Consider the following 25,209-nt stretch of genomic DNA (forward strand, 5'->3'; position numbering starts at 1 on the left):
GCTGGGTAGGCCAGGGTCCCCAGCCCTGGGCTCTCTTCCCTGTCTTCCACAATGTAAATTGATCCCAGCACCAAGCTTTCTTTGGGAGACCTTGACCCACCTATACAGTATCATATTCATTTCATTCATTCATTTGTTCGAAGTAACTATGACTTGTTATGAGCCAAGAAGGATTCTGGGAAGTGAAAATAGATGCAATTCCAGCCCGCATGGAACTTCCCTTCAGCTGGGGGAGGCGGGTAATGAACAGGACAGATGAGTAAAGCGTAGTGATGTGTTCTAAGGCAACACATTCAGCGGGGAGAGAGGGTGTGAATTGTTAGACAATTATTGGAGGAAGGCCTCTCTGACTCAAATTCACTCCCGTTTCCACGTTTGAGTCGGCCACTTGGGGAGACACATCAGCCCCTGGAGACAGTCTGCTCTTTTGAAAATAACGTTCTTGAAAGCTGTGTTCTTCACCTGGTATTTCTCTGCACTGAGACATGTTATTAAGGGGCCCTTCTGGAGTCCTTTGTAAACAACACTTATGTGATAGGCTCATTCCTTAGGCTTTGCTGTTACTTTTGCTTTTCCTGGATTAAATTGAAGAGCATTGGTTGAGTTTTGAGTTCTGGACCCTACCCTGGACGGGACGGGAGACTGAGGCCCAGGGTCTGTCTCCTCACGACCTGAATCCCCTCTCCCATGTCTTTTGGGACTCGGCACCCACCTCCCTCTGTACTAGGAGTGTGTGAGGCAGGGCTTCTCCACGTGGGGTCCTGGGACCTCGAGCCTCAGAATTTCCACGACTGTGTGCTCCCTAATCACTCAGATTCCCAGGATCTCCCCAAAGTCCTTAAACCACAAGCTCAGGGGTCATGCCTGGGAATCTCCATTTTAACAAGAGGCCCAATTAATTCTCCTACACACTGAAGTTTTAGAGATCTTGGTCTTCGGGTGCTCAGTGAAGGTAACACCCTCTACTGTCAAGAGCTGGAGAATCCGGGAGAGTGCTTCAGCCCGGACCAACCAGTGGTGGAAATAGGAGGGTGAAGACGTGTCTCTCAAACTTGGGGCCAGTCTTTCCCGCATCCGTGCTGCTGCCCTCTGCGGCCTCCTCACGCTTCTGTTCCAGGGTCCTCCCTGCACTCCTCTCATCAGCTCTGCCTTCCGGAAGGCATTCTGTGTCACAGATGTGCACCTTGCTTTGGATGTAACCCATGGTTGCCATTTAAGCTCCTTTAATTATAGGATACTTTGTTAAAGGAATTGGAGGCATAGGTGAGCAGACAGGAAAGAATTTTGGGAGAAGGGGAGCCTTCCCAGGGCTTCTAAAAGTCATGAGCCATCTGTTCCATGGATGACGGGGGTCAGTCATTCACTGCAGGCTCAGATAAAGGTGTCTGTATCATCGGTGAACTGGAGACCAGGAAGGGAATGGGAGGTCCCTCGGCCGGAGGGCTTTGTCACAGGGTCTTGGCATGCACTCAGGGGACATGGTCTGCCACAGCCTGTGAAACACAGTGTCCCCAGGAGAGTTGGTGGGACTTTCTGTCCAAGTCAAAAATCAAGGATCTCAGTTTTCACACCTCTCTGAGTTATAGTTTCCCTGCAGGTCCCAGCAAAGGGGACTGGACTAAGATTCTTTCTTTCCAACCTGCTTCCTCCAGACATGAGGCTGATAGGATCGTTTTGTCTCGGTGCCTTTGGGCTGTGTCCAGACTGTTTGATCCTGCAGCCACTTTCAACAAGAGGCCCGAGACGTGGTGGCTCTCACAAACCTGCCCCTTCTTAGATTTCATCTGATTCTACTCCCTTGGGGAGGGACCCAGGACGGCCTGCTGCTTGGTTATCCCGGCCACCACCTCACCAGAAGGGCAGCCAGACTCTGCCCACTGGGTGCTGGGGTCCCCAAGAAATTACAAAACAGTCAGTAGATCAGTTAATGACAGCTTTTGAGTGCTCTTTACTTTGCTTTTATACTGTGGCCAGAGCGATTGATAAATGGGCATAGGAGTCAGAAATCAAAACGCCCACTTTGTTTCTGATAAAGCTGTATTGAGAAGAGGGGTTTGGTGCTGAGGCCAAATTGGGCTTCCTTCTGCTTCTCTGATCAGTTGCACTACCTTCCTCCTAGGCCCCGCACCTTATGGGAGGAGGTGGTACTTGTACCACCCTCCCTCACAAGACCCCTGGGTACAGGAAGGATGGAACAGGCAAGGCTCTCCTGGAAGCAGGGCTGGCATCCCTCCCAGCAACTGGAGTCATGAACCTTCCCAAGGGATGCACACTGCCCACCTCCACATTAGCTCTTGGCTGAGAGGCTGGGCTCTGAGCACGTGGCAAGACAGAGGCCACCTTGGGCAGGGCATTGGCCGTGGTCTGTGGACTCAGACATGTGGCTTGACAATGTATCGCATTCACTTTGAGATAGCACGGGATTAGCAGCTGAAACAAGATAGCTACGCAGAACCTTGGGAAAATTTTGAAAGCTCTGGCAGAATTCATGTAAAAATTTTTCTTTCTTGTAGGAACAGATAAGATGATGACTGGTGTTGCTGATCACCATATGCCAAACAAAGTTGCTGCAGTTTCCCATAAAATAGCTGCACTGGAGAGAAATGAGGAACCACCATGAATTCCCTGCTTAGAGACCCCTTAGCTTTGAATCCCAGCGTGTTGGCTCTTTCAGCACCCATCTCCTATAAGTCCATTGGGGAGACCTTGTTACCTTCTATCCCAAATAAGGCAAAGGGAATTTTAATTGGTCTAAATCAAGGACCCATGGTTTCTGAAAATAAAAAACGAAAGATGTATCAAAAGCGGTCCAAAGGCACTGGCCTTTGCTAGGATGGCAGCAGCCCGACTGAGCTGCAGACATTTAGCCACAGGGGCAGGGAACTCTTTCTTATAGACCATTTGGACAACTGAAGATTCACACTCTGAGGCAAAGGACCGACAGCAGAAGACCATGCTAGGATTAGGTGTAGGAATTAGAGCAGTGAATAAAACAGACCAAATCCCTGTCTTACGGAGCTAAGATCATTGGGGATAAAAATAGCTCACTAGGTCTTAGGCACTGTTTTGAGTATTTCACATATATTAACCCATCCCATATATTAGCCCATCTGGTTCTCACACTCACCCTGAGCTTATTGTCATCTCTGCATAACAAATGGGGAAACTCAGGCTGTGGGAAGTTAAGTGACTTGCCCAGGGTTACAGAACCAGCAAACGGCAACTTAGTATTTCAACCCAGTGTACATCAGTGCATCTCACACTTTAAAGTGCATATGATTCACCCAGGGAATCTGGGTTTAAAAGCAGATTCTGATCCAGTCAATCCAGGTTGGGTCCCCTGTAGTCCCGCACTTCTGACAAGCTTCCAGGTGTCACTGATGCTGCAGGTCCATGGACCACACTTGGAGTAGTAAGGCTCTGGACCATAATGGGCACCCCTGATCTCCTGAAATCTAAGGTCCTAAGATGTCCATTTCTTTCTCATTTTGGTATTGTCTTCATTAGGACTCTGTTGTTATCCCAGCCTAGGCTCAATTTGTTGAATATGAAAACCCATTCAAGCTAACTCAGGGGATGGTAAGGATGGTTGAAGGATGCAGAGCTCATGCAATGCAAGGTTAGCAAATAATACATTAGCCCTCTTGGTACCCAGAGCGCCAGCAAGATCAAGTCCTCTAACCTTCCTCCTGCAGGTTCTGCCCTCTGCTCCATTCGCTTTCCTATTTTCCAAACACGGCTGCCCACCCCAGACTCCATAGGCTTTTTCACCCCCAGGGCCTACAACGACAATATGTACTTTGTTTCTTTTTTCTTTAAATTTTATTTATTTATTTATTTATTTATTTATTTTATTGGCTGTGTTGGGTCTTGGTTGCTGTGCGCGGGCTTTCTTTTAGTTGCTGTGAGTGGGGGCTACTCTTTCTTGTGGTGCGCAGGCTCCTCATTGCCGTGACTTCTCTTGTTGCAAAGCACGGGCTCTAGGTGTGTGGGCTTCAGTAGTTGCAGCACATGGGCTCAATAGTTGTGGCTCACAGGCTCTAAAGCACAGGCTCAATAGTTGTGGTGCAGGGATCAAACCCATGTCTCTTGCATTGGCAGGCAGATCTTAACTACTGCGCCACCTAGGAAGCCCTGTACTTTGTTTCTTAGTTTAAATTCTTGAAGGGGGAATCTGATCAGTTGCTCTGGCAGTGAGCAGATTACAGGGGCTGTAGGTGGGGCAAATTAAGCAGGAAAGGTGATGGACGAATTGTCTGACATATTTAATATCACATGCAAGACCCAATGTCCACATTGCTTCCTTTGAGGGGCCATCAGAAAGAAATAGGTCAGACTTCCTAGGTGGCGCGGTGGTTAAGAATCCGCCTGCCAATGCAGTGGACATGGGTTCGAGCCCAGCTCTGGGAAGATTCCACGTGCTGTGGAGCAGCTAAGCCCGTGCGCCACAACTATTGAGCCTGTGCTCTAGAGCCCGAGAGCCACAACTGTTGAGCCCGTGTGCCACAACTATTGAAGCCCACACGCCTAGAGCCTGTGCTCCACAGCAAGAGAGGCCACTACAATGAGGAGCCCGCACACCACAGTGAAGAGTAGCCCCCGCTCGCAGCAGCTAGAGAAAGCCCATGTGCAGCAATGAAGACTCAACACAGCTAATCAACTAAATAAAAAAAAAAAAAAGAACTAGATCATTCATTTATTTACTGGGCACCTACCAGCTGCCAGGCAGTGTGCCCCAAGATGGTGATATTGAGGTAGGAGGCCAGCTTCTTGTTTTGAGGAATTTAGGTTCTACTAGGAGAGGGATTCTTTCTCACAGAACAAAGCCCTCCTTCTGAGAACAATCAGAAAAGCTGGAAAAAAAAATCCGTATTTCAGCTTTCCTAATTATATATATTCCATAAGTATATTTGTATTACATCATTACACAATTATATATGTGCATATGTATTTCAGCTATCTTAGTTGTTCTTTGAAGGACTATATAGAGTGCAGAGAAGAGCAGTGAGTGAGCTCAATTGTCAGAGTCACTTAACTCTGTAAGAAATTTAACCATTCTTATGCAGTGCTTGCTGAGAAAAGCTATGCAGAAAGTGACAACCGTGTTGTTTAGGAGGCAAGACGAGCATTTGGCAGTTCTAACAGTGAGGTGAAAATTGGAAAGGCTGTGATGAATACTTGAGACTTTCTACCAGGAATCCCTGAAGTAAGGGCAAACCAGGGATAGACCATATTCTATAAAAACTGAAACCCAGCTTCTAAACAGTTCATACTCTCTTTGGATTAGGTGATCATTCCCCCAACTCTATTTTCCTACGAGGAAAATAAAATTTTATCTAGAGTCTCGTGATTTCCCATATACAATGTCTGGCATTCAATTAAAAAATTATCAGGCACATCAAGGGACAAGATCAAAATCAAAAACAGATAATAGAAATAAGCCTATGGGTGAGGCAGATGGGAAAGATATTAGGCCTGTACATGAAAATAATGTGATTAATATGGTTGAAAAATTAGGTGATATGCTGGAGAAATTCATCAGAGAGCTAGGATATATAAAAAGAATGAAGTGGATGATCTATAACTGAAAAAATCCATAGGTGAATTATTCAGCTTAATAGTTGGCTTTAACAGCAGGTTAGACACAAGTGAAGAGATTAGTGCCCTGTGTGGTAGATCAATAGGAAATACATAGTGCAAGGCCCGAAGAAAAATAAAAATGGAATACTCAGAATTGGGTTCCATGACAATAATAATGTAAAAGTTGTGGGAGAGGCAGTAATTAGAGTTAAAGTTCCAGACCACCTTTGCCATGTTCCTTACCTCTCATATTGATTCAATTTTTATTCCCACGACCTTTGTCTTTTCATTTGAGTCCTAGATTCTTTTCTCTAGAGGGTGTGGTAGCCACTGACCACATGTAGCTATTTAAATTTAAATTCATTAAAATGAAATACAGTTACAAATTCAGTTCCTTAGTCCCATGTGGATAAGCCACGTTTCACGTGCTCAATAGAAACATGTGGTCAGTGGCAGCTGTATATGCAGTGCAAATACAGAACATTTCCATCATCTCAGAAAATTCTATTGGGCAAAACTCTCATTCCCTGACATTTTACATTTTTCCATCAGGTTAATTTTTAGATGTTGCCTATGATTATGTTACCCCTGTACATGGAACCTTCCCATGGTTCCAGACTCTGCAGTAGGATGTTCAGAGTCTGTCTAACACAGTGTAACTCAATCCTGTTTCCCGGATGATCGAGAGCAGGCGCATTTGTTCACAGGTTGTGAATTCAGTGCTCAACCGCTGACTGAAAGCAGACAAAATAATCTTAAAATCAGATGCTTGCTGCTGTGTGACTGTCTTACATGGAGAATGGTGCTCAGAGCCCTGACCCTGAGTCATCAGATGACCTCAGGCTTCTCGATCTAGGGACATCCAGGCAGGTACACTACATTTTGGAAAGATGTCGGGTAAAATAATGTTTTGGTTCTTGGAATTCCCGCTGAGGAACTCTTTATTTTGCAAGTATATGGGGCGAGAGGGACTTCTATTGGACTGAGTACCAGCAACTTAATTCCCCTCTCTGGTCTCTTACTTGTTGTATGTAAGTCATTGCACCTTCCCCTGGCATGTAAGTGGTGACAATTAAATGTGATTTTTGCAAACGTGAAAATTACTTTATAAATGCAAGTGCCATGTATACCATATGTTATTCTTTTGGACTGAGGTGGGCCAGTTCCATAAGCTACTCCACTTCATGCTATGCCATTTCTTTTTTGTCTTACAGTGATTTCCCTCAAAGCTTCTGAAGATTCATCCTTTGAGAAAAAGAAACAGACCTGGGCATTTTTTGAAGGTGATGATTGCTTATTTCTTTATTATAAGATGCAGCCTCACTTTTAGATAATAGGGAAGGAACAGAGTAGGAAGAAAGGACTCTGACGTCTTGGTTTTGCCGTAACATCAAATAGTTTTCTTACCCTAAATTTACTCAAGCGTAACATGGGAATCCCTGGTGGCATCAGCCCACAGGTTTTGAAAGAGTAGACGTGAAAGCTCCAATCTGCATAATTTGGGGTTGTTTGTTTTGCTTTCAGAATTCCTCCTCCTAGATGATATGAGGGAGCGATCTAATATAAAAATGTAAATTACATTTACTGTGACTAATTTTATCTCAGGTTTCTTAAGGAGTTTGGGATTCTGGAAATGTTTGTAAACCTTAATCAAGTGATTTTTCAATCCATGTTAGAATCACCGAGTAGCTTTAAAAACACTGATGCCTGTACCACATCTCTAGAGATTCTGATTAAGTTGGAACTTGTTACAAGCCCTTCATGAGATGCCAGCATGCAGACATGGCCCTAGAGAGGGTGCATCCCAAAGCTGGCTCCAGACCGGGAGCATCAGTATCACATCAGCATCAACACCACTTGCAAGGCTGTTACAAATGCACTGCGTTGGGTGCTACCCTTACTTACGGAATCAGAATCTCTGGGGATGGTACTCAGCAATCTGGGTTTTAATAAGACCTCTGAGTGATTCTGACGTACACTCAAACTGGAGCCTTAGAGCAGTGATTCTCAACAGGAGGTGATGTTGTCCCTCTAGGGGACATTTGCCAATGTCTGGGTAACATTTTGGTTGCCACAACTAGCATTTTGGTGCTACTGGCATCTATTGCTTAGAGGCCAAGGATGTTGCCACACATCCTACAATGCCTTGACAGTCTTGACAACAAAGAATTATCTGGCCCCGGAAGTCAAGATTGCCAATGTTGAGAAACTATATGGCCTTAGTGTATGGAAAACTCACAGAAATTATTATTGTAAGGTGGTTGAGGATTATGACTATAAATAATGAAAGAATGTATTTTGTGAGTTCTCAGGTAGAACCTCTGATCAGTAAAAAACAAACAAACAAAAACAAACAAAAAAACAGATTACTGTTAAGACGTGATCAGGAAATTGTGAAGGATTACATTTTGTGAAGGCATTGCATTTTTTGATGATGTCTAGACCTTGCCAAAAGGATCTAAGGAGATGTGTGTGTCTTGGGGTGTGAGAGCATACCCTTGGGGGAGAGCACTAGGATTCAAATCTGCCTCTTCCAGTAGCTAGTTAAAAACAGTGGATTGAGGAACTTTCTCTCTTAGAAAAATGTAACCACAATTATGAACACAGTTTGCAAGCCATAAGGTGTCGATCAGGTGGGCCATTAGGATTGTTTCATTTTGAAGTCATAAGTATTGCATTTCTCAGGTTGCACTTTACTGTAACATTGATTCTTTGTATTCCTTGCCTTTTCTTCTGCACATTTTATGGATGGCTTTTTCTTTATGTGATGACTTTCTTCAAGTAAAATAATCCCCAATTCCCTCCCTTAGCCTCGCATTCAGTGAATACCTATTTCTTAGCAAAGAGATGCATGACTTTCCTCCTCATAAACTGAAACGGTAAAAAAGCAACTGATTTCTTCAGCTGTATTTCTGAGGCTGCCTTACGACCCAGGCACTGGGAAGAGGTGGGACTCTGGAGATGTGCTGGGGACTCCCTAAGGTAGGGCACTGGCAGATGTGACCGCAGGAGCCCTCTTTATCATCAGATGCAAAAGGATATCCTGCAGGGTGGGGGGCAGTTGTTAGTAACCCTGGGCTGTTCCCACCCCCCCACCCCCCGCACCCTGCCAAGAACCTGATTATTACATTTAGGAAGAGATCAAAGAATTTGCATTTCATCAGGGCTTGAGACGTTTCTGGTGCACGTGGTCCGAGGACTGTTTGTAAATACTGTGATGCAAAACGCAAGACTTTATATATTTGTAGGGATTGCAGCATTTAAAATTCCACACGCGCCTTGTGGCACAATCAGCATCTCTAAAACACTTTGTGTAATTAACGATATTTTTAAATTCATGTGTAGCTACGGAATATCAGGGTTACTGTCAATCTAAATCTACACGTAATCTGTCGCCCACCATGCACTGTCTTCCCAACACAGAGAATTAGGTTCCTTCAGAAAAGCAGGCTTGTAATTCTCACTGTGTATCCCGCCTCAGAGCAGCTGTGTCCAGAGGGCTCTCTCCCTGTGATTTCAGCAGCAGCGGCGGCAGCATCTGTGGGTTTTGCTTTTTTAACCCAGCCACAGCGTTGGCAAGGTCAGGGTACAGTTCAGATTCCCCAGCGCCTGATCCCAGGCCTTTGCCCTTTTGTTCCTGGATGGGAGAGCTGCGGCAGGGCTTGAGGACGGATATCCATCCTCCTGGGGCTTAGCTCGGCCTGGCTGTGTGCCTGCAGCACAAAAAAAGCATTGTCAGGCCTCTTGGTGAGATGCCGGAGTGAGTTACAATCCCTTGGGGCTATTGTTCAGGTATTTCTCCCTGAGCAAGGTGTTACTGCAGGTTGGATAAAAAAAAAAAATTAGTGGAAGTACATGGTTTTCTCAACGGAACTGCAATCTGGGCATTTGTAGTTGCCCCGGAAATGTAGAGGATGGACCGAGTGACTTTCGCGATTCAGTGGTCCCAGGGGGAGCTGGTTTCCTTCCCTGTGCTGAGGAATGCTGGGGTCACGGGGTTTCAAAGCAGTGCTGAATACTCCAGCGGGCCTCGGGGTTGCCCGGCAGCAGGTGTGCAGGCTGCCTTTCACGGAGGCCGTTCCGCCTGGCCTGGCCTGGCGTGGCCTGGCTTTTTGGGAGGGTGGGAGCTGGCGCGGAGACACTGTGCACCCCATCTTGGCCTCCCTGCCGTGTGCACATTGCTCCAGCCTGCCTGCCCCGCCATCTGCTTCAGGGAGGCCCGGGCTGGGGTGGGGAGATAACTTTCTGCATGGCGGCTTGCAATTGAGTGTAACAAAGACATTGGTGTCTTTGGAAGTCCAATGGCAGAAGAGGAAACTGCAAATGAATTTGGAGAATATGACGAGATTTTTAGAATTATTTTGAATGTTCAAGTATATGTGGTATTTTAAAAGCGAAGCCCAGATTTGGTTAAGTGCAGATATTTCGTTCATTTTGAACCTGAAGGCTTGGATTCAGCCTGCAGACGAGCATTGTTTGGCCTGGTCTGAGTTTTAAAACCTCTGAACCGACATTTATAATTAGAGAGGTGTTTATATAAAAGGTAAAGGAAAAGGTTGAAGATAGGGCAACTTTGGGCCAGTATTCCAGCCTGAGAATGGTGTCTGGAGCTGCACTGCGGCTGCGTCACCCGGGCGCAGCTTGGCTCTAGCCTGCTGGCAAAAATGCATCCCTGGAGTGTTAGGAGTTTGTGACCCCAGCTCAAATGGCTCAGGGTTTAACCTCTGTTTTCAGAGAAAGACAGGGGAGGTGGTTTTAGCCTTCTGAGTAGATACAGCAGGAAGATTGCCTTTATGCAGCAAAGGAATGCTTGGAACGGAGGAAAAAATCAGAACCTGGGGGCAGTGGCCACTGCTCAAGCCAGGGAGACTCAGGCATCCTTCTTGAGTTTTCCCTCCTCCTACAAGGTGACACTTTTTAATGTTCCTGTGGCTTCAAGAATACAATAGAGCAGGCATGATCCATCCTAGGCCTGTGGGGACCCACGTGCGGGCGGCTGGTGCCTGCTGGCCAGTGTCCACAGCCTGGAGGGCCTGTGTGCTCGGCGGGGTAGCTGCGCCTTCCGGACCGGCCAGATGTTTTATGACTCTGTAGCCATGGCTGCCTGTGGAGCGCCCCCTCTGTGTACGCTGAGGAGGCTGTGATCTGAAACCATCACGTGGGCCTCCTGGAGCCCCTTGCCTCCTGCCTGAGAGTGGGCCACCGATGTCTGCAGTATGCTTCTGGGAACACTTGTGGGAGGGTCTCGCTGTGACCTTGTCCCCCTTTGGTTCCTGAGTCCCCAAACCAAAGAAAGAGTTCTGCTGAAGAGGTGAGTGCAGGGGTCGCTGGAGTGGTGCAGAAACTTTAGGAAGATAGTTCTTTTCTCCATCCCTAGCCTGACGCTGAATTGCTGCTGCCTTTTAGTCCTGGGGCCGCATCTCCAGAATCCCTTAGAGGCAGATGCTGCCCCACCTGCCCCCGTTCTGTCTGCCTGGCACTGTGACCACATTGTTTCCCAGCCTCTCATGCCAGAAATGGCTCTGCAGTCCTGTTCCCAGAATAGTTTGCTCAACAGTGTGTAAATCCAGGACTGGCCATATGTTCTCCATGTCCTGGCCTGTCCTGTATCTTGTCGTGAGTTCCAGTCTGTGACCTCTGCTGTGTCCCTTGGAATTTCATGTTGTTTAAATGGGGGCCCTAGCCTGTCTCCTAACTGACCACTTGCAGAGTTCTCTACCGTATTAATCTGCAAAGCCCACACATCCGAGACACAGGCATTTATTTAGAAAGGGAGTTTTTATCTCAGTTACCGGAGAGCGTTTTCTGTATTTCTATCTCAATCTTTTCATACCCCATTGAGCTCCTCGGCCCCTGTAATCTGGCTTTATCCCCACCATCCCACTGAATGGGCTTTCCTCCAGGACTTTTCCAGTAGCTTCCTAGTGGAAAAACCCAATGGGTGTTTTCCAGTAGCACTGGATGCTATTAGAGAATCTTTCTTACAGACATTCTACCATCTTGGCTTGTAGAACTCTCACCCGGTCCTCCTTGGCTCCTGTGCCTGGCTGCTGCTCCCTTTGTAGGATACTCTTTCTTATTTCCACCCACCTGCTCTGTTCCCTAAATATTAGTGCAAGTGCTCCCTTCACCTGCAACCTTGTCCTGTTGTGCTTTCTACTTAGTTTATTTTTAGTCCAGGCTTCTAAGTTGCCTTCTAAGAAACCTACTCGAACTAGCTTAGGTGAATATGCTGTCTGGGCCTGAGACCACGGAAGGTGCTCCAGGGGCAGGGACGACGCCAGGCCTCCCAGGGGAACCTGGGATGTCTGATTCCGCCCCATTCCCCCTCCTTGTCTCTCCTTGACCATAGCCTTACCTGCTTCTCCAGGCTCTCCCCGGAAGCCAGCCACACCAGGAGGCTTACTGCATGCTTTTTCAGCTTAAGCACTTAACCAACTGCTTCTCTGGTCCTGAGGGCTTTACAAGTGTGCATGCTTTTTTTTTTTTTTAATTTATTTATCACTTTTTTGGGGGTACACCAAGTTCAATCATCTGTTTTTATACACTTATCCCCATATTCCCTCCCTCCCTCGACTCCCCATTCTTGATGACTCAGTAATTCCACTTCCAGGAATTTTAATCTTGAGAACACAATGTGAGACTCATTAAGGTTTAAGATTGTGAATACTCATCATAGAATCCTTCATTATAGGGAAGTTAGGAACACTTTGATTAGCCAATGATAAGATATTAAGTCACTTATGATGATGTATTAATGCCACAGACTTTTACCATATTTTTCAAAGTTAAAATCGCTTTTTGAAGAGAGGGTAATGAGAAAATGAGATTTAAATAAAAAGCAAGATACAAACAGTATGAACTTAATTTGAAAATATATACGCACATACATCATGAAGTACAGCAATAGTTACCTCGGAGTGATGGATGGCTGATGACTTTATTTCTTTCTATTTTTTTCTATTTCTCTCTAATTTTATTCTCTCTCTGTATTTTTGCATTTTCTGTATTATTTTAACTACACATCACCACAGAGGTCTAGTCCTCTGGGAAGCCCCTCCCAACCTCCCCAAGCTGGATGCGTCCCTCTTCTGCATGTATCTGGGCCTGGGCACATGTTTCTGTGGTTCAGGGACCATGGAGCCCTCTGATTTCTTGATGAGAAGACCTTTGCATGTTCGTCATTATATTTCTTGTACTTAGGAGCAGGCTGAATATATCTGTAGGCTAAAGAAATTTAAGTGAGCAGAGAAACATTTTTGCTAAGTTCAAATATTTTACTAAGTTCAAACACCTGCAGCTTTTTGCTTCATAGGAGCTTAAAATAATGCTTCCAGCTTCCGTTTTGCTCTCTGAGCAGTTTGGGCATTTTATCAATCAGATTGGTGAAAAAGTGGATTACTGGAGTTTAATAAATGGATGTGTATTGGTATGGGCTGAATGTTCTTGTCCCCTAAAATTCATGTATTGAAACCCTAACCCCTAATATGATGATATCAGGAGGTAGGGACTTGGGAGGTGATTAGGTGATGAGTGAGGAGCCCTCATGAATGGGATTAGTGTTCTTATAAGAAAGGACCCGTGAGAGCTGGCTTGCTGGCTCTCTGTTCTCCTCCACGTGAGGATACCAAGAGAAGACGTCTCCAAACCAGGAAGAGAGTCCTTACCAGACACTGGACCTACCAGTGCTTTGATCATGGACTTCCTAGGCTCTAGAACTATGAGAAATAAATGTTTGTTGTCTAAGTCACCCAGTCTATGATATTTTGTTATAGCAGCCTGAACTGCAGTATACATGAACATGATTGAATCATTGGAACACAAAACAAACTTATCTTGAAATAATTATAGATTGACATATATCTCTAATAAGTTATACAGTGAGATTCTTCATACCAGTTTGTACCTTTTTATCCAATTTCTCCCAATGGTATCATCTTGCAAAAATGTAGTATAACATTGCAGCCAGGATGTTGACATTGATACAGCTGAGTTACAGAACATTCCCATCACTCCAAGCGTCCCTAATAGCAATTTTTTCTCCTGCCTACTCCCTCCTTAACCCCTGGCAACCACTAATCTGTTCTCCATTTCTATCATTTTGTCTTTCCAAAAATATCGTATAAGAAAAATCTTACAGTATGTAACTTTTGGGGATTTTTTTCCCACTCATTATAACTCTCTGTGCCAGTAGTTTGTTCCCTTTTATTGCTGAGAAGTGTTTCATGGTGTGGTTATACCACAGTCTGTTTACCCATTCACTCACTGAAGGACATCTGGGCTGTTTCCAGTTTTTGGCTATTATGAATAAAACTGCTACAAGCATACACATACAGGGTTTGGTGTGAACTTAAGTTTTCATTTCTCTGGACAAATGCCCCAGAGAGCAATCTCTGAGTTGTATCTTTTAAGAAACTGCCAAACTGTTTTCCAGAGTGGCTGTGTCATTTTACATTCTCACCAGCAGTGTCCCAGTGACCCAGTTTATCCATAGCCTTGGCAGCATTTGGTATTGTCCTAGTTTTTATTTTGGCCATTCTGGTAGGTATATGGGATACTGTATTGGGGTTTAAATTTGCAACTCTCCAATGGCTAGAAAAGAACACATGAACATCTTCTCATATGTGTATTTGCCATCTGTATATTCTCTTTAGTAAACTGTCTCTGCATATTTCTTCCCATTTTGTCTTAGGATTGTTTGTTTTTCACTGTTAAGTTTTGAGAGTTCTTTATTTCTAGATACTAGTCCTGTGTTGGATATATGGTTTGCAAATATTTTCTCCCAGTCTTGTAGCTTATCTTTTCATCGTCTTCATGTGGGTACTTACAGAGCAAAAGTTTAAAATGTGATGAAATCTAATTCATCAAGTTTTCCTTATATGGATGGTGCTTTTGGTGTCATGTCTGAAAATTCTCTGCTTAGTCCTAGATCCCAAGGATCTTTCTTCAATGTTTTTTCCAGAAGTGTTTTTTCTTTTTTTTTCTCTTTCTTTTTTTTTTTAAATTTTATGTGTAGGCTTGTGGTTCATTTGAGCCGAGTTTTGATAACGTGTGAAGTGTTTTTTATCCCGAGCACCTCCTCTGGTGTGGCCGGTCCTGACAGTCACCCGCGTGTCCCTGCCTTTCAGACCTCTACGTGTATGCCGTGCTCGTGTGCTGTGTGGGGATCCTCAGCGTTCTGCTCTTCACCCTGGCCATCATCTGTCAGTCTGTGTTTAGCAAGAGGAAATCCAGAGGTAAGAGAATGGATACAGTCATGTCTGGAGCGGGAGCACAGCCGAACCGCAGAGGCGGAAGATGCTGGGCAAAGTATCACTTTGGTTGAAAGACACGTTCTGAGTCAGGGATTGTTTACCTATGATTGGTAAACAGCGTAAGTGAGGAGGTGTGTCTCCCTTAGACTCTGCTAAAATCAGCTGTGACCACTGTTGACATCATTTCAATTCCCCCTCTTTTCAAATCCCTTCCTTCTGTGGTTTCTCAGGGCCCTTACCTCTCTCTTCCTTCCAGAAGAGGCTGTGGAGTCAGATGACCCTGGGTTTGATTCTGGCTCTGCTGCTTAAGGCTGAGTTTTTAGACACATTCCTTAACCACGCTGAACTTTGGTTTCCTCATTTATTAAATGACATGGGGTGGACACCACCTTCCTTAGATTGAATGTTGTTGTGTGTTCATAATTTAATTACAGTACCTGATGCCGTGCCTGGCAGGCAGATGGGATTAGAAAGGCTCCCTTTCCTTTCTCTTCCTGTCCAGTCTGAATGTTCACTTCCTAATGTCTCCTTCCTTGTTGGTGTCCCTGTCCCCTGGATCCTGTCCTTCTTGCTTTAATCTTTCTTCCTTAGCGATTACAGTTCTCATGACTCTGACTCCTATCTCCCTGTGAAAGCTGCCTGCTTTCTCTCTCTAGTCCCCGCCTCTCTCCAAGCCTCCATGTCATGTTTCCACCAGCTCCTGTGTGTTTTCTCTGAAATACCCTCCCTGTGCCCCCCACTTCAGAATTTCTGAACTAGATGAGGACACGGCAGCTCCCAGAGATGACCTGGGTAAGAGCTGGGCTCTGGAATTGGAATAACTCTGGTCCAAATGGCGACTCTTCACTTACCAGCTGATGACTTGTCTGCCGTGCTTCGCCTTCTCCATCTAATTAATGGGGAAATAGCAGTATACCAGTCTCATACCAGTCTCATAGCATTGTCATGAGGATTAAGTTAAAAAAACACAAACAAAACCCTTTACACATTCTGGCTCCGTGCTAAGTGTCCTGTATTGACGATGATATATGGTTATAGTTATATACAATAATTATTACTATATTAGCCCAAGGTCATTAAGCTGGGAAGTATTAGATTTGGTGGTCATGACTTAAGGGGACAATTAAACAGGGAAACTGAGCAGCGTATCCAGAGGGGGCTCTCCCCAGAGGTGCAAGCAGGGCTAAGGGAACCAGGGAGGGCGGGAGAGGGAGGCACTTAGGGGCCAGCACCTGTGGGATGTTCTTTCTACCCTAGACCTTAGGGCACAAGGGGAGGAGAGGTGTCTGTAACGTGCGAGTGCTGCAGCTGTGGGAGAATTGTCACCAACAGGAGCCTTAGAAGGACTCAGGCAATGCCAAAGCAGGTGGCAGCAGGGAGGAAGCCAGGAGCCTACACCCCTCAGCCCCTCCCTGCCCCCCCTCCCCTTCAGATGTCCTGTGGCTGCTTTCCTTTGGTCCTGCCACCCGGACATAGAGGTCAGCCTCCAGGTCCCGTGCAGGGTAGAGAGGGGTAATGCCCGAGCAGACCTGGAGGGGTGCACAGAGCCACCCAGCCCTGGAGGCAGAGCCGGAGCTCTAGCCAGATCCGTCTTCCTCAGCCCGCAGCCTGCCCTCCATGCTCTGGGTGTCTGTGCCGTGCTCCTAGAGCCTCCCTCCATGCCTGCGCCCACCCCGTGCACAGTGCCCGAGCTTTTCTCCTGTTCCAGACCCTGATGGCTTTGATGAGATCCTGGCACATGTTGCTCATGTGCACGTGTTTGCCTCCCTCTAAGAGGATGGTGTGTAAGGCAGGGCCATGCATCTAACCCATTCTTCTTGGAATCTGGCTCATGACAGCTGCTCAGCAAATGGTGGGCAAATGGCTTTGTTTCCCAGCTGCTTTGCTCCCAGCTGTTGGAGTTTGGATGCCACACTGGCAGTCTCCAAGCCCGTTTTGCTCTAAAGGCACCTCTGCCTGGGCTCAGGGGCATGATAGAGAAATCTGCCTGGAGTACAGTCCCTGTTAGGGAAACAAAGCAACATAGGTAGTTCAGGAGAAGTCGTTCTCCTCCAAAGCCAACAAGACAGACTGGGACACAAGCTGCAGGCTTCCCACAGAGCCGCCGAGAACCCAGATCCTAGCCGCCCTCGTGCCTCTGGGAGTGGGCTCCAGACGGCCTCGTATGCCCCTGTGCCCAGCACCGGAAGCCCTGTGAGCTGTCGAGAGCTTCGCCTGAGCACCTGCTGCAGGCCCGATCCCTCGCGGGCCCCTCCACGTTCTCATGAACCCTCACCAGCAGCCCAGATGACAGCCCATACTGCTCCCATTTTACAGAGGACGCAGCTGGGGAGCTTGATCAAGCCCTGAAACAAGGGGGTCGCAGAGCTCGAGCCCAGCCCCATCCTCAGCCTCCGTGTTTCTGTTCAAGAAAACCTCAGCCACCTGGGGGCTGACCTTGCTGAGGAATGTCCCTTCAGCCTTCCACATGGTTGTTGCTGAGGTCCTCCCCAGACGGCAGTTCGTAGCTCAGTGTGCTGAAACCCTGGCTCCAAAGCCAGGCTCCCCAGGGCTTGCTAGGCACCTACATCCGCCTGCTGCAAACTGGCTCTCTGCTTGCTTCCCCGTGGCGATGGGATCAAAGGGCCTGTGATCTTTTCTCCCAGAAGTGCAAGAAAGAGGCAGCTTGGGGGGTGCCTCCCCCTCACAGCCACACTGAGTGGAGGGAGGAGGTCACCAAGTATGGAAGGGGATGGCTACGGACAGGGTGTCCCTGGGACCCTGGGGAGGATGAAGGGCTTCCTGGCCTGACATCAGAGACAGTCGGACACTGGGACGCTCCAGCATAAGTTCTCCCCTCCCAACGCTTCTGAGATGCAGGCTTGGTCATCAGAGCATGTGGGAAGGCTCAGTGGGCTCTCCTGGGCCCGCTGCCCCGTCAGCAGAGAGCCCGTCTCCCTGAGTAGGTGCTTGGAAGCCTCCCAGCAGCCTCATGAAAAGAGCACTGGATCTAGGGCCTGGATTCAAGCCCCTTTACTGATAAAGCAGGTCTTCTCAGGCCCCAAATAAATGTCCTGAGCCCCATGGGTCCTCACCGTGAAATGGGGGATAAAAGTTACTCTTACAGGGCTCTGGGGACATTTTTCCTAGTGTCAGGCTGCCAGTCCTGGGCCTGGGCAGCTCCAAGGGCCACCTTCTTCTGTGTATGGTCCACCTCTCCAGGTGGCATCCCTCCATCATAGTCATGGTGACAACGGCTCAGCCCTCCCGGTGGCTAGGGCAAACGCAGCCCTCACGTGCACTGTCCCGAGTAGAAATACAAAGTGAGCTACGTGTGTAGTTGGATATTTTTTTTAGTAGTCACATTTAAAAGGTCAAAAGACAACAGGTGACATTAATTTTTTTTTTTTTTTTTATTGGCTGTGTTGGGTCTTTTTTGTTGTGCACGGGCTTTCTTTTAGTTGTGGTGAGTGGGGGCTACTCTTCGCGTGGTCTCCTCATTGCCGTGGCTTCTCTTGTTGTGGAGCACGGGCTCTAGGTGCGTGGGCTTCAGTAGTTGCAGCACATGGGCTCAATAGTTGTGGCTCACGGGCTCTAGAGCGCAGGCTCAATAGTTGTGGCACACGGGCTTAGTTGCTCCGTGGCATGTGGGATCTTCCTGGAGCAGGGCTCGAACCCGTGTCCCCTGCATTGGCAGGCAGATTCTCAACCACTGCACCACCTAGGAAGCCCCCAGGTGACATTAATTTTAATCCATTTTATTTAACCCAATATATGTGAAATATTTTAACAAGCATCAGCATAAAGATTCTGAATGAGATATTTTGCATTCCTTTTTTCGTATGAAGGCTGAAATCCAGCAGGTCTTCTCAGGCTCCAAATAAATGTCCTGAGCCCCTAAGATTTCACAGTTCCAGCACATCGAATTCTGGACCAGTCACATTTCCCGTACTTGATAGCCACCCCAGCTCACGACTACCATGCAGGACAGCGTGACTCTGGATAGACAGCTTTATGTGCTGGTGCTTTCCCTGAACAGCTGTGGCCCTGAAATGCTCTTTGTACCAAGAGAACAGGAGATGGAAAACTTAGTTCTCCTTCTCAGCTTTCCACCTGGTGACCGAGGGAGACGGCTTTACCTGTCCCTGTAACCATGCCGGCCTGGACACATGGCCGAGGCAGGGCTGCTTCCCGCAGGGGCTGGCTCTTGTGCTTGGCGTGGTGGGAGCACACTGCTGCACAGAGGAAATGGCTGGCGGGAAGCGGGGCACCCCCGTCCTGACCCTCCCTACAGGGAGATGCAGACGGTGCTTTTCCAGGCTGCAGGGTCCCCGCCTGTGTTGGGGTTGGAGGAGGCTGGGAGAGTCCTGTGCAAATGCACTGGGCCCCTGGGCGGGGCTGTCACAGGGCTCACCATGCGTGCAGGGTGCTCGGTGAATAGAGCAGGCATATCCACACGTGCTACCTCAGGGTCTCTGCAAGGCCTGGGGGTCTGAAGAGGGTGCAGGCAAGTTGGGGGGAAATGAGGGGAAGGTTCATATCTCAGAGACCCTAACACTGCCCCAGGGCCTGATAGGATGGGGGTGCGTGGCTGCTCCCACCCCAGATTACCCGCAGTGGGGCGGGTGGTGGTGACGGGGCAGGCCCGGCGGGGAGGACGGCCTTTGGCCTGGACGTGTCATCTGGGAGGTCTGGCCATGTGGTGGGGGCTGAGTACAGTGGCTGCCGCTGAGGAGGCGGGGAAAGGGCTGGCCCAGGGCCTCGCGCTCACAGATGTCTTCCTATCCGAAGGGGTGAGAAAAACAGCCCTTGCTTTTAGAGTCCTCAAGGTCCTAAAGATCACGAGTCACCACTTAAAAAACATCCTGTCCTGAGTTTTCATTTCTGTGCAGGTTGGTTGCCTTGCATGGAGCCGGGAGCCTTTGGGTCAAGTGCCCTGGGTGCTGGGCTGTGGCCTGCCGTGGAGACTGGCTTCAGAGTCCCCCTTCATTGCTTTTCTGCTCCTCCTCGTCTCACTTCCCCATTCTCCAGTGGGTTTCCTAGGGTCACCTCCCACATAGACTCTGCACTTGAGTCCCTGTCTTACAGGCTCTGCTTCTGGGGACCCGTAGCTAAGACAGGTGACACAGCTGTGTAGTCAGCCTTGATTACGCTGTGCGTATTTAAGGGAGATTCCAGGCAAGGTCTATTTCTCACATGCCCGTAAGTCTTCGCCTTGGTGCCCAGGATCCCTTTTGGCCCCTGGGCTTCAGTGAAGGGACATCAGCCCTGCCTTCACCAAGCTGGGACCCATAAGCTTCAGTTGGCAAGCGCATGTCCTGTGCCTGGCACTGACTCTCCTCGTCGGGCTCCTGGCCCTTCTGAGTCAGACCCCCGCCCTCGCAGCCAGTTACTAAGGAGACCCCCAGTTGCTCTCCTGCTCTCTGGCTTCTTAATCTGCAGGCTGCCCACCTCACTGCTCCTAGACCAGACTTTCCCAAACACAGGTCAGAGCATGGGGTTCTCTAGGGCCCAGTCCCGGCTTTGCCCTGCGCCCGCCATGGCACAGGGGACCAGCCGTTTATCCCGGATACTACTTTTTTCGCCTGTAGGAGCCCTGACACCAGCTGCCCAGTTCCTCTGAGAATGGCATGAAGTAGCTACAAGGGAGCCCTGGAGTCAGGCTGCCCAGTTTTGTCCCTTCCCAGGTGTGCTAGTTTGCTTGGGCTGCCATAGCAAAGCTTATAGGTGGCCGTTGTCTCCCTGCGTCTTCACACGGTCTTCCCTTTGTGCATGTCTGTGATCTAATCTCTTCTTACGAGGATGCCAGTCATGTTGTATTAGGCCTACCCTAGTGACCTCATTTTAACTTCATCACCCCTTTAAAGGCCCTATCTCCAAATGTAGTCATATTTTGAGGTATTGGCTTTTAGGGCTTCAACGTATGAATTTTGGAGGGGTACAGCTCAGCCCATAATATTAGCTGAGTGACCTTGGGCAAGGCTGTTAACCTCTCTGTGCCTCGGTGTCCTCCACTGTAAAATAGGTATGATGACAAAGTTATTGTGAAGATTGAATTGGAGTACAAAGTTGTGGTCTTCTAACATTTTTGTTTGCATAGCCCCTAAAATCATTAAAAAAATTATGCATTGTTGAACTTTTTTTTTTTTACATCTAAACTTTTTCATCATAAATATAAATTGTTGTAAAGGATGCAATTTCCAAAGCAAATATTGACATTTTAAAATCAAACGGTTAAATCTTTCCTTTATATCTAAATATCATAAATTTAACTACATCTGTTAATTTAAAAAGACTCCATAAACAAACTTTAGCTGTTAGAAATTTTATATTGTCCCTTCTTCTCCTTTAATTTTTATCTTCAATCCACTTCCCCAACAAAATTTTATCCTATTTTAATACATTTTTGTTTTGAAAGTTCTTTATTGATCCCCGGTTACATTTCTCTGAAAAATAGTATGTGTATAAAAATTTAAATTAAGATTTTAAAAATTTCCTCATTCCACAAGTCTTTGAGTGTTAAATATTTTTTCTGGATTGAGTTATCAATAAATATTACACAATTGGTAAAGATTTAGAAATGAATATAAGAGTAATCAAAACCACATAAATATAAGTTTAGATAAATAATTAATCAAAAGTAAAATTTTATTGGAAATGTATTTTTATTGAAATGGATTTGTATTTTTACTTCATATATTCTTGTATGAATTTGCTTAGTAATAGAATTCAGCATCATTCATATTCCTATATTTTTCACAGATGTTAGCTCTGAAATACCTCGTTCAATATAAAAAGAGGCAGGAATGGATGAAATTTCCTAATACCACAGTACTTTAAACTGCTTCTGAGTTATATGTCAAAAATCACAATGATCTATCATCAAAAATGATTTTAATACTGTACCAGCTGATGACTGGATTAGGTCATATTCCAATCCTTGTTGAAAGCAAAATTTTGGAAACCTCTCCTCTAGTGAAAAGTTTATTTGCCCAGTCATTAGTCATTTGCTTTCTCAACACTGACACCAATATTTCAAATCATTTATCAGTTCACTGGGGCCATTGATGTGCCCACTGGCTTTTACCCCTAAGACAGGTCTCTGTAGTACAAGTCAGGATGGGTAAGAGGTATGCCTTGATTTTAGGAGGTAGAAAGGGCGATGTAACAGGAAGGGTGGGAAAGCAATACAGCCAGACCTCAGGCAAGTTCCAGGGGAATGAATTCTAAGGAAAGAATAGCACGGGAGGTGAGCATCCAGAAACTGATGTCCTTAAAACTGTTCCTCCTAAGAGTGCCCAGGCGTATGCAAACCCCAGACTAAAAACCACTGATCTATATAATAAGCTTAGAATAGTGCCAGGAACATATGAAATGTTCAATAAATATGAACTGTGGTTTATTATTATTGCATCTATAAATTATCCAGTATATAGTAGGTATTCAGTAAATGGAATGCAGAAAGAATCCAGATACTAATAGGGGGTTGGACCAGACAAACCAAAAAAAAAAAAGTCTAAAGCTGAGATTTTGTCCTTCTGCTGTGGTCTGCATTGGTCACTGCATCACAGATCACTTTAAGTGTAGGAGCTTGAAACAACTCTTTTATTTGCTTACAATTCTGCAGGTCAGCAAGTTGACCTGGGCTCAGCTGAGCAGGTCTTCTGGCCTCAGCTGGATCACTCATGCAGCTGCAGCCTGCTGGTGGGTCAGCTGGGGCCTGGCTGCTTTGGTGTCTCAGCTGGGATGACTTGTGTCTGTTCCGTGTGGTCTCATCTTCCAGTAGACTAGCCAGGCTTCTTCTTGTGATAGCAGAAAAGTTCCCTGCAATGAGAGACAGAGAGAGAGCACAAACCTCAGAGCACAGGGCCTTTTATGCTTCTGCTTGTGACTCATTGGCTAATATTTTGTTAGCCAAAGCACGTCATGTGGCCAAGCTCAGAGTCAGTGTGGGAGGGAGTTACACAAGGATGTGAATAGATATAATATATTAATGTGTGATTCATTGAGGCCATTCATGTAACACTGTACTGCACAACTCCAGGGCCCTTTGGCTATTTCAGCTTTATTTCTGTTTGAGGTGAACTCAGCGGTGAGCTTAGATTGGACACTTGTTAGAATAACTGCCTAGGTATTCTTATTTTTCCTCTGCAGCTAGGATACAGTTTTTCTGAAGGAGACCTACTGTGGAGGGCGTCATTGCAAAGGAAAAAAAAAAAAAAAGGCTGTTTTTTCCCAGGGCCTCCTCTTAGTCCTGGAAGAGCTTTGATCAGAGAATTAAAACCCATTATAGACAGGAACACATAAGTGGAGACAGGTTGCCCCAAGAAGGCTTTCTCGTGACTAGGGCAGAACTTAGAAGTTGAGTGACTCTGTTACCCAGGACCCTTCAAGTTAGAACCCAACTCAAGCCGGCTTGGCAGAAAAATGAATTGTGAGGGTTATGTAACCAGGAAGTCTGAGGTGTATGGCTTCATGCCTGGCTTGATTCAGGTGTGGAACTGTATCAAGTCACTGTGGTGTCCTTGCCATAGCTCTGCTGTACTCATGCAAAGAGAAGTATGATAGCCCTGAGAGGTGGTTTGTGCCAGCGTTTGTGCAATACCAGGCCACCTACACTTCCTAGTAATTCCTGGAGAATCTATATCTAAAGTAGCATTTATTTACCGTCTTCTATTTCTTTTTCCTTTCACAGTGAGACACTATTTGGTGAAATGCCCTCAGAACAGGTAGGAATATTTTCTTCTTTTTTTCAAGTAAAACTCTTTGCTATTTTACTTTCTTTTAATATTACCAAGAAATGGTTAAATTCATATCTTTACCTTAAGGTCTGCGTGTTAGTTCAAAAATTGCCCTAAAAATGTGTGTTTTGTATGCACTTGCATGTTTCCAGATTTCATGTTTTGGCTCTCACCCCCAGAGGGGCCAGCGAACGTGTGGCTTGTGCTGGTCCAACACACATGATGCAGGAGGCTTGACACCTGCTCTTGAATGACTGTTCCCCTGTTAGGAAGGGGCTGGCAGGTGGACTGAACCACTTTGATGCCTTCTGACTGCAAACACTCCTGATCCCCTTCCACCAACGCCTGCTTGTCTTATGCCCTACTCTACAGAATGGATTAGTGATATATGTGCTAAGATGCTACCCTTTTAGCTGAGGCGACACACCTCACAGGTAACAATAGTTATAGTAGATATTGCAAACTCATAGTGTTTAAAAATTTGAGACTTCTGATCCAGACAGGATGGATTAGATCAATTTCTCCCTGTTCTTCCCTGCTAATAAGCATAACTATCAATTCTGGAAATAATATAAGAGACAAACAAAGAGGACTCTGAAAGGTAGTAAGAAGAAAATTATGAAGGACAAAGGCAGAGAAAAAAAATCTTAAAAGCATCCAGAGAGAAATGATGCGTTACCTACAGGGAAACACAAATTTGAGTGTCAGTGCATTTTTCATCTGAAACGGTGGAGGGCAGGAAGAAGCAGCCCATTTTTCAAATACTGCAAGAGAAGAACTGTCAACCACAGATTCTATATTCAGCAAAGCTATCCTTTAGGAATGAAGGGGATATAAAGACATTCTTAGATGAAGGGAAACTAAAAGAATTTGTCATTATCAGGCCTACTTTAAAAGAATGGCTAAAAGAGATTCTTGAAATAAAAGGAAATATGTTGATGCACTAGGAAGAAAGAAGGAAGAATTGAAAGAGCAGACATGTGGGTGCATAAGTCGACTGTTTTTCTCCTCATGAGTTTAAAAATGATATTTGGGGAGAATGGGGGGGACTCGAGGGAGGGTGGGGGGGGAGCTGAGGGAGGGAATATGGGGATATGTGTATAAAAACAGATGCTTGAACTTGGTGTACCCCCCCAAAAATAATGATATTTGATGATTGAAACAAAAATTATAAAACCATCTGATACTTGAGAAGAGCATTATGATATGTAAAAATGAGGAGGGTAGAGTGATCTAAATAGAATGAGATTTCTACGCTTTACTTCAAGCGATAGAAAGTTTTTACCAGTAGGCTGTGGTGTTACATGTGTGTATTGGAAGGCTCAAAGCAATTATTAAAGAATTATGAAAAATACACTCAAAAACAGTATAGAATAATAAAGATAGAATCCTAAAATATGTTCAAGTAACATAAAGAAACAGGAATGAGAACTTCAGGAAACAAACAGAAAGCAAATAATAAAATGGCAGACTTAATTGCTGACATACTATTTATCTTAAATGTAAGTGGTTTAAATATATCAGATGACAGAGGTTGACAGAGTGGATTAAAAAAACATAACCCAAATGTAAGCTCTTTACAAGGAACTCACTTCAAACACAGTGACATAGGTAGATTGAAATAGAAGGATGGAAAAAGATAAACCATACAAACA

At 46.0% G+C, this 25,209-nt stretch overlaps 1 protein-coding gene and 1 long non-coding RNA gene across 3 annotated transcripts in view; one reads left to right on the forward strand and one right to left on the reverse strand.

The window, feature by feature from the left end:
- VSTM4 (V-set and transmembrane domain containing 4) overlaps positions 1-25,209 on the forward strand; it is an 84,160-nt gene that overhangs the window by 17,129 nt on the left and 41,822 nt on the right. For both annotated transcript variants that reach the window (XM_057736023.1, XM_057736024.1), the window contains exons 3-5: positions 6,795-6,863; positions 14,709-14,816; positions 23,509-23,542. In XM_057736023.1, the coding sequence (XP_057592006.1) occupies positions 6,795-6,863; positions 14,709-14,816; positions 23,509-23,542 (211 nt within the window). The remainder of the gene's footprint in view (positions 1-6,794; positions 6,864-14,708; positions 14,817-23,508; positions 23,543-25,209) is intronic.
- LOC130853732 (uncharacterized) lies at positions 206-22,841 on the reverse strand. The gene is made up of 3 exons (XR_009053866.1): positions 22,431-22,841; positions 6,711-6,825; positions 206-2,593 (listed from the first exon to the last, which is right to left on the reverse strand). It is a non-coding gene; the product is annotated as an uncharacterized LOC130853732 (long non-coding RNA).

This window comes from Hippopotamus amphibius, chromosome 5, assembly GCF_030028045.1.
Source record: "Hippopotamus amphibius kiboko isolate mHipAmp2 chromosome 5, mHipAmp2.hap2, whole genome shotgun sequence".
Classification (NCBI taxonomy): Eukaryota; Metazoa; Chordata; class Mammalia; order Artiodactyla; family Hippopotamidae; genus Hippopotamus; species Hippopotamus amphibius.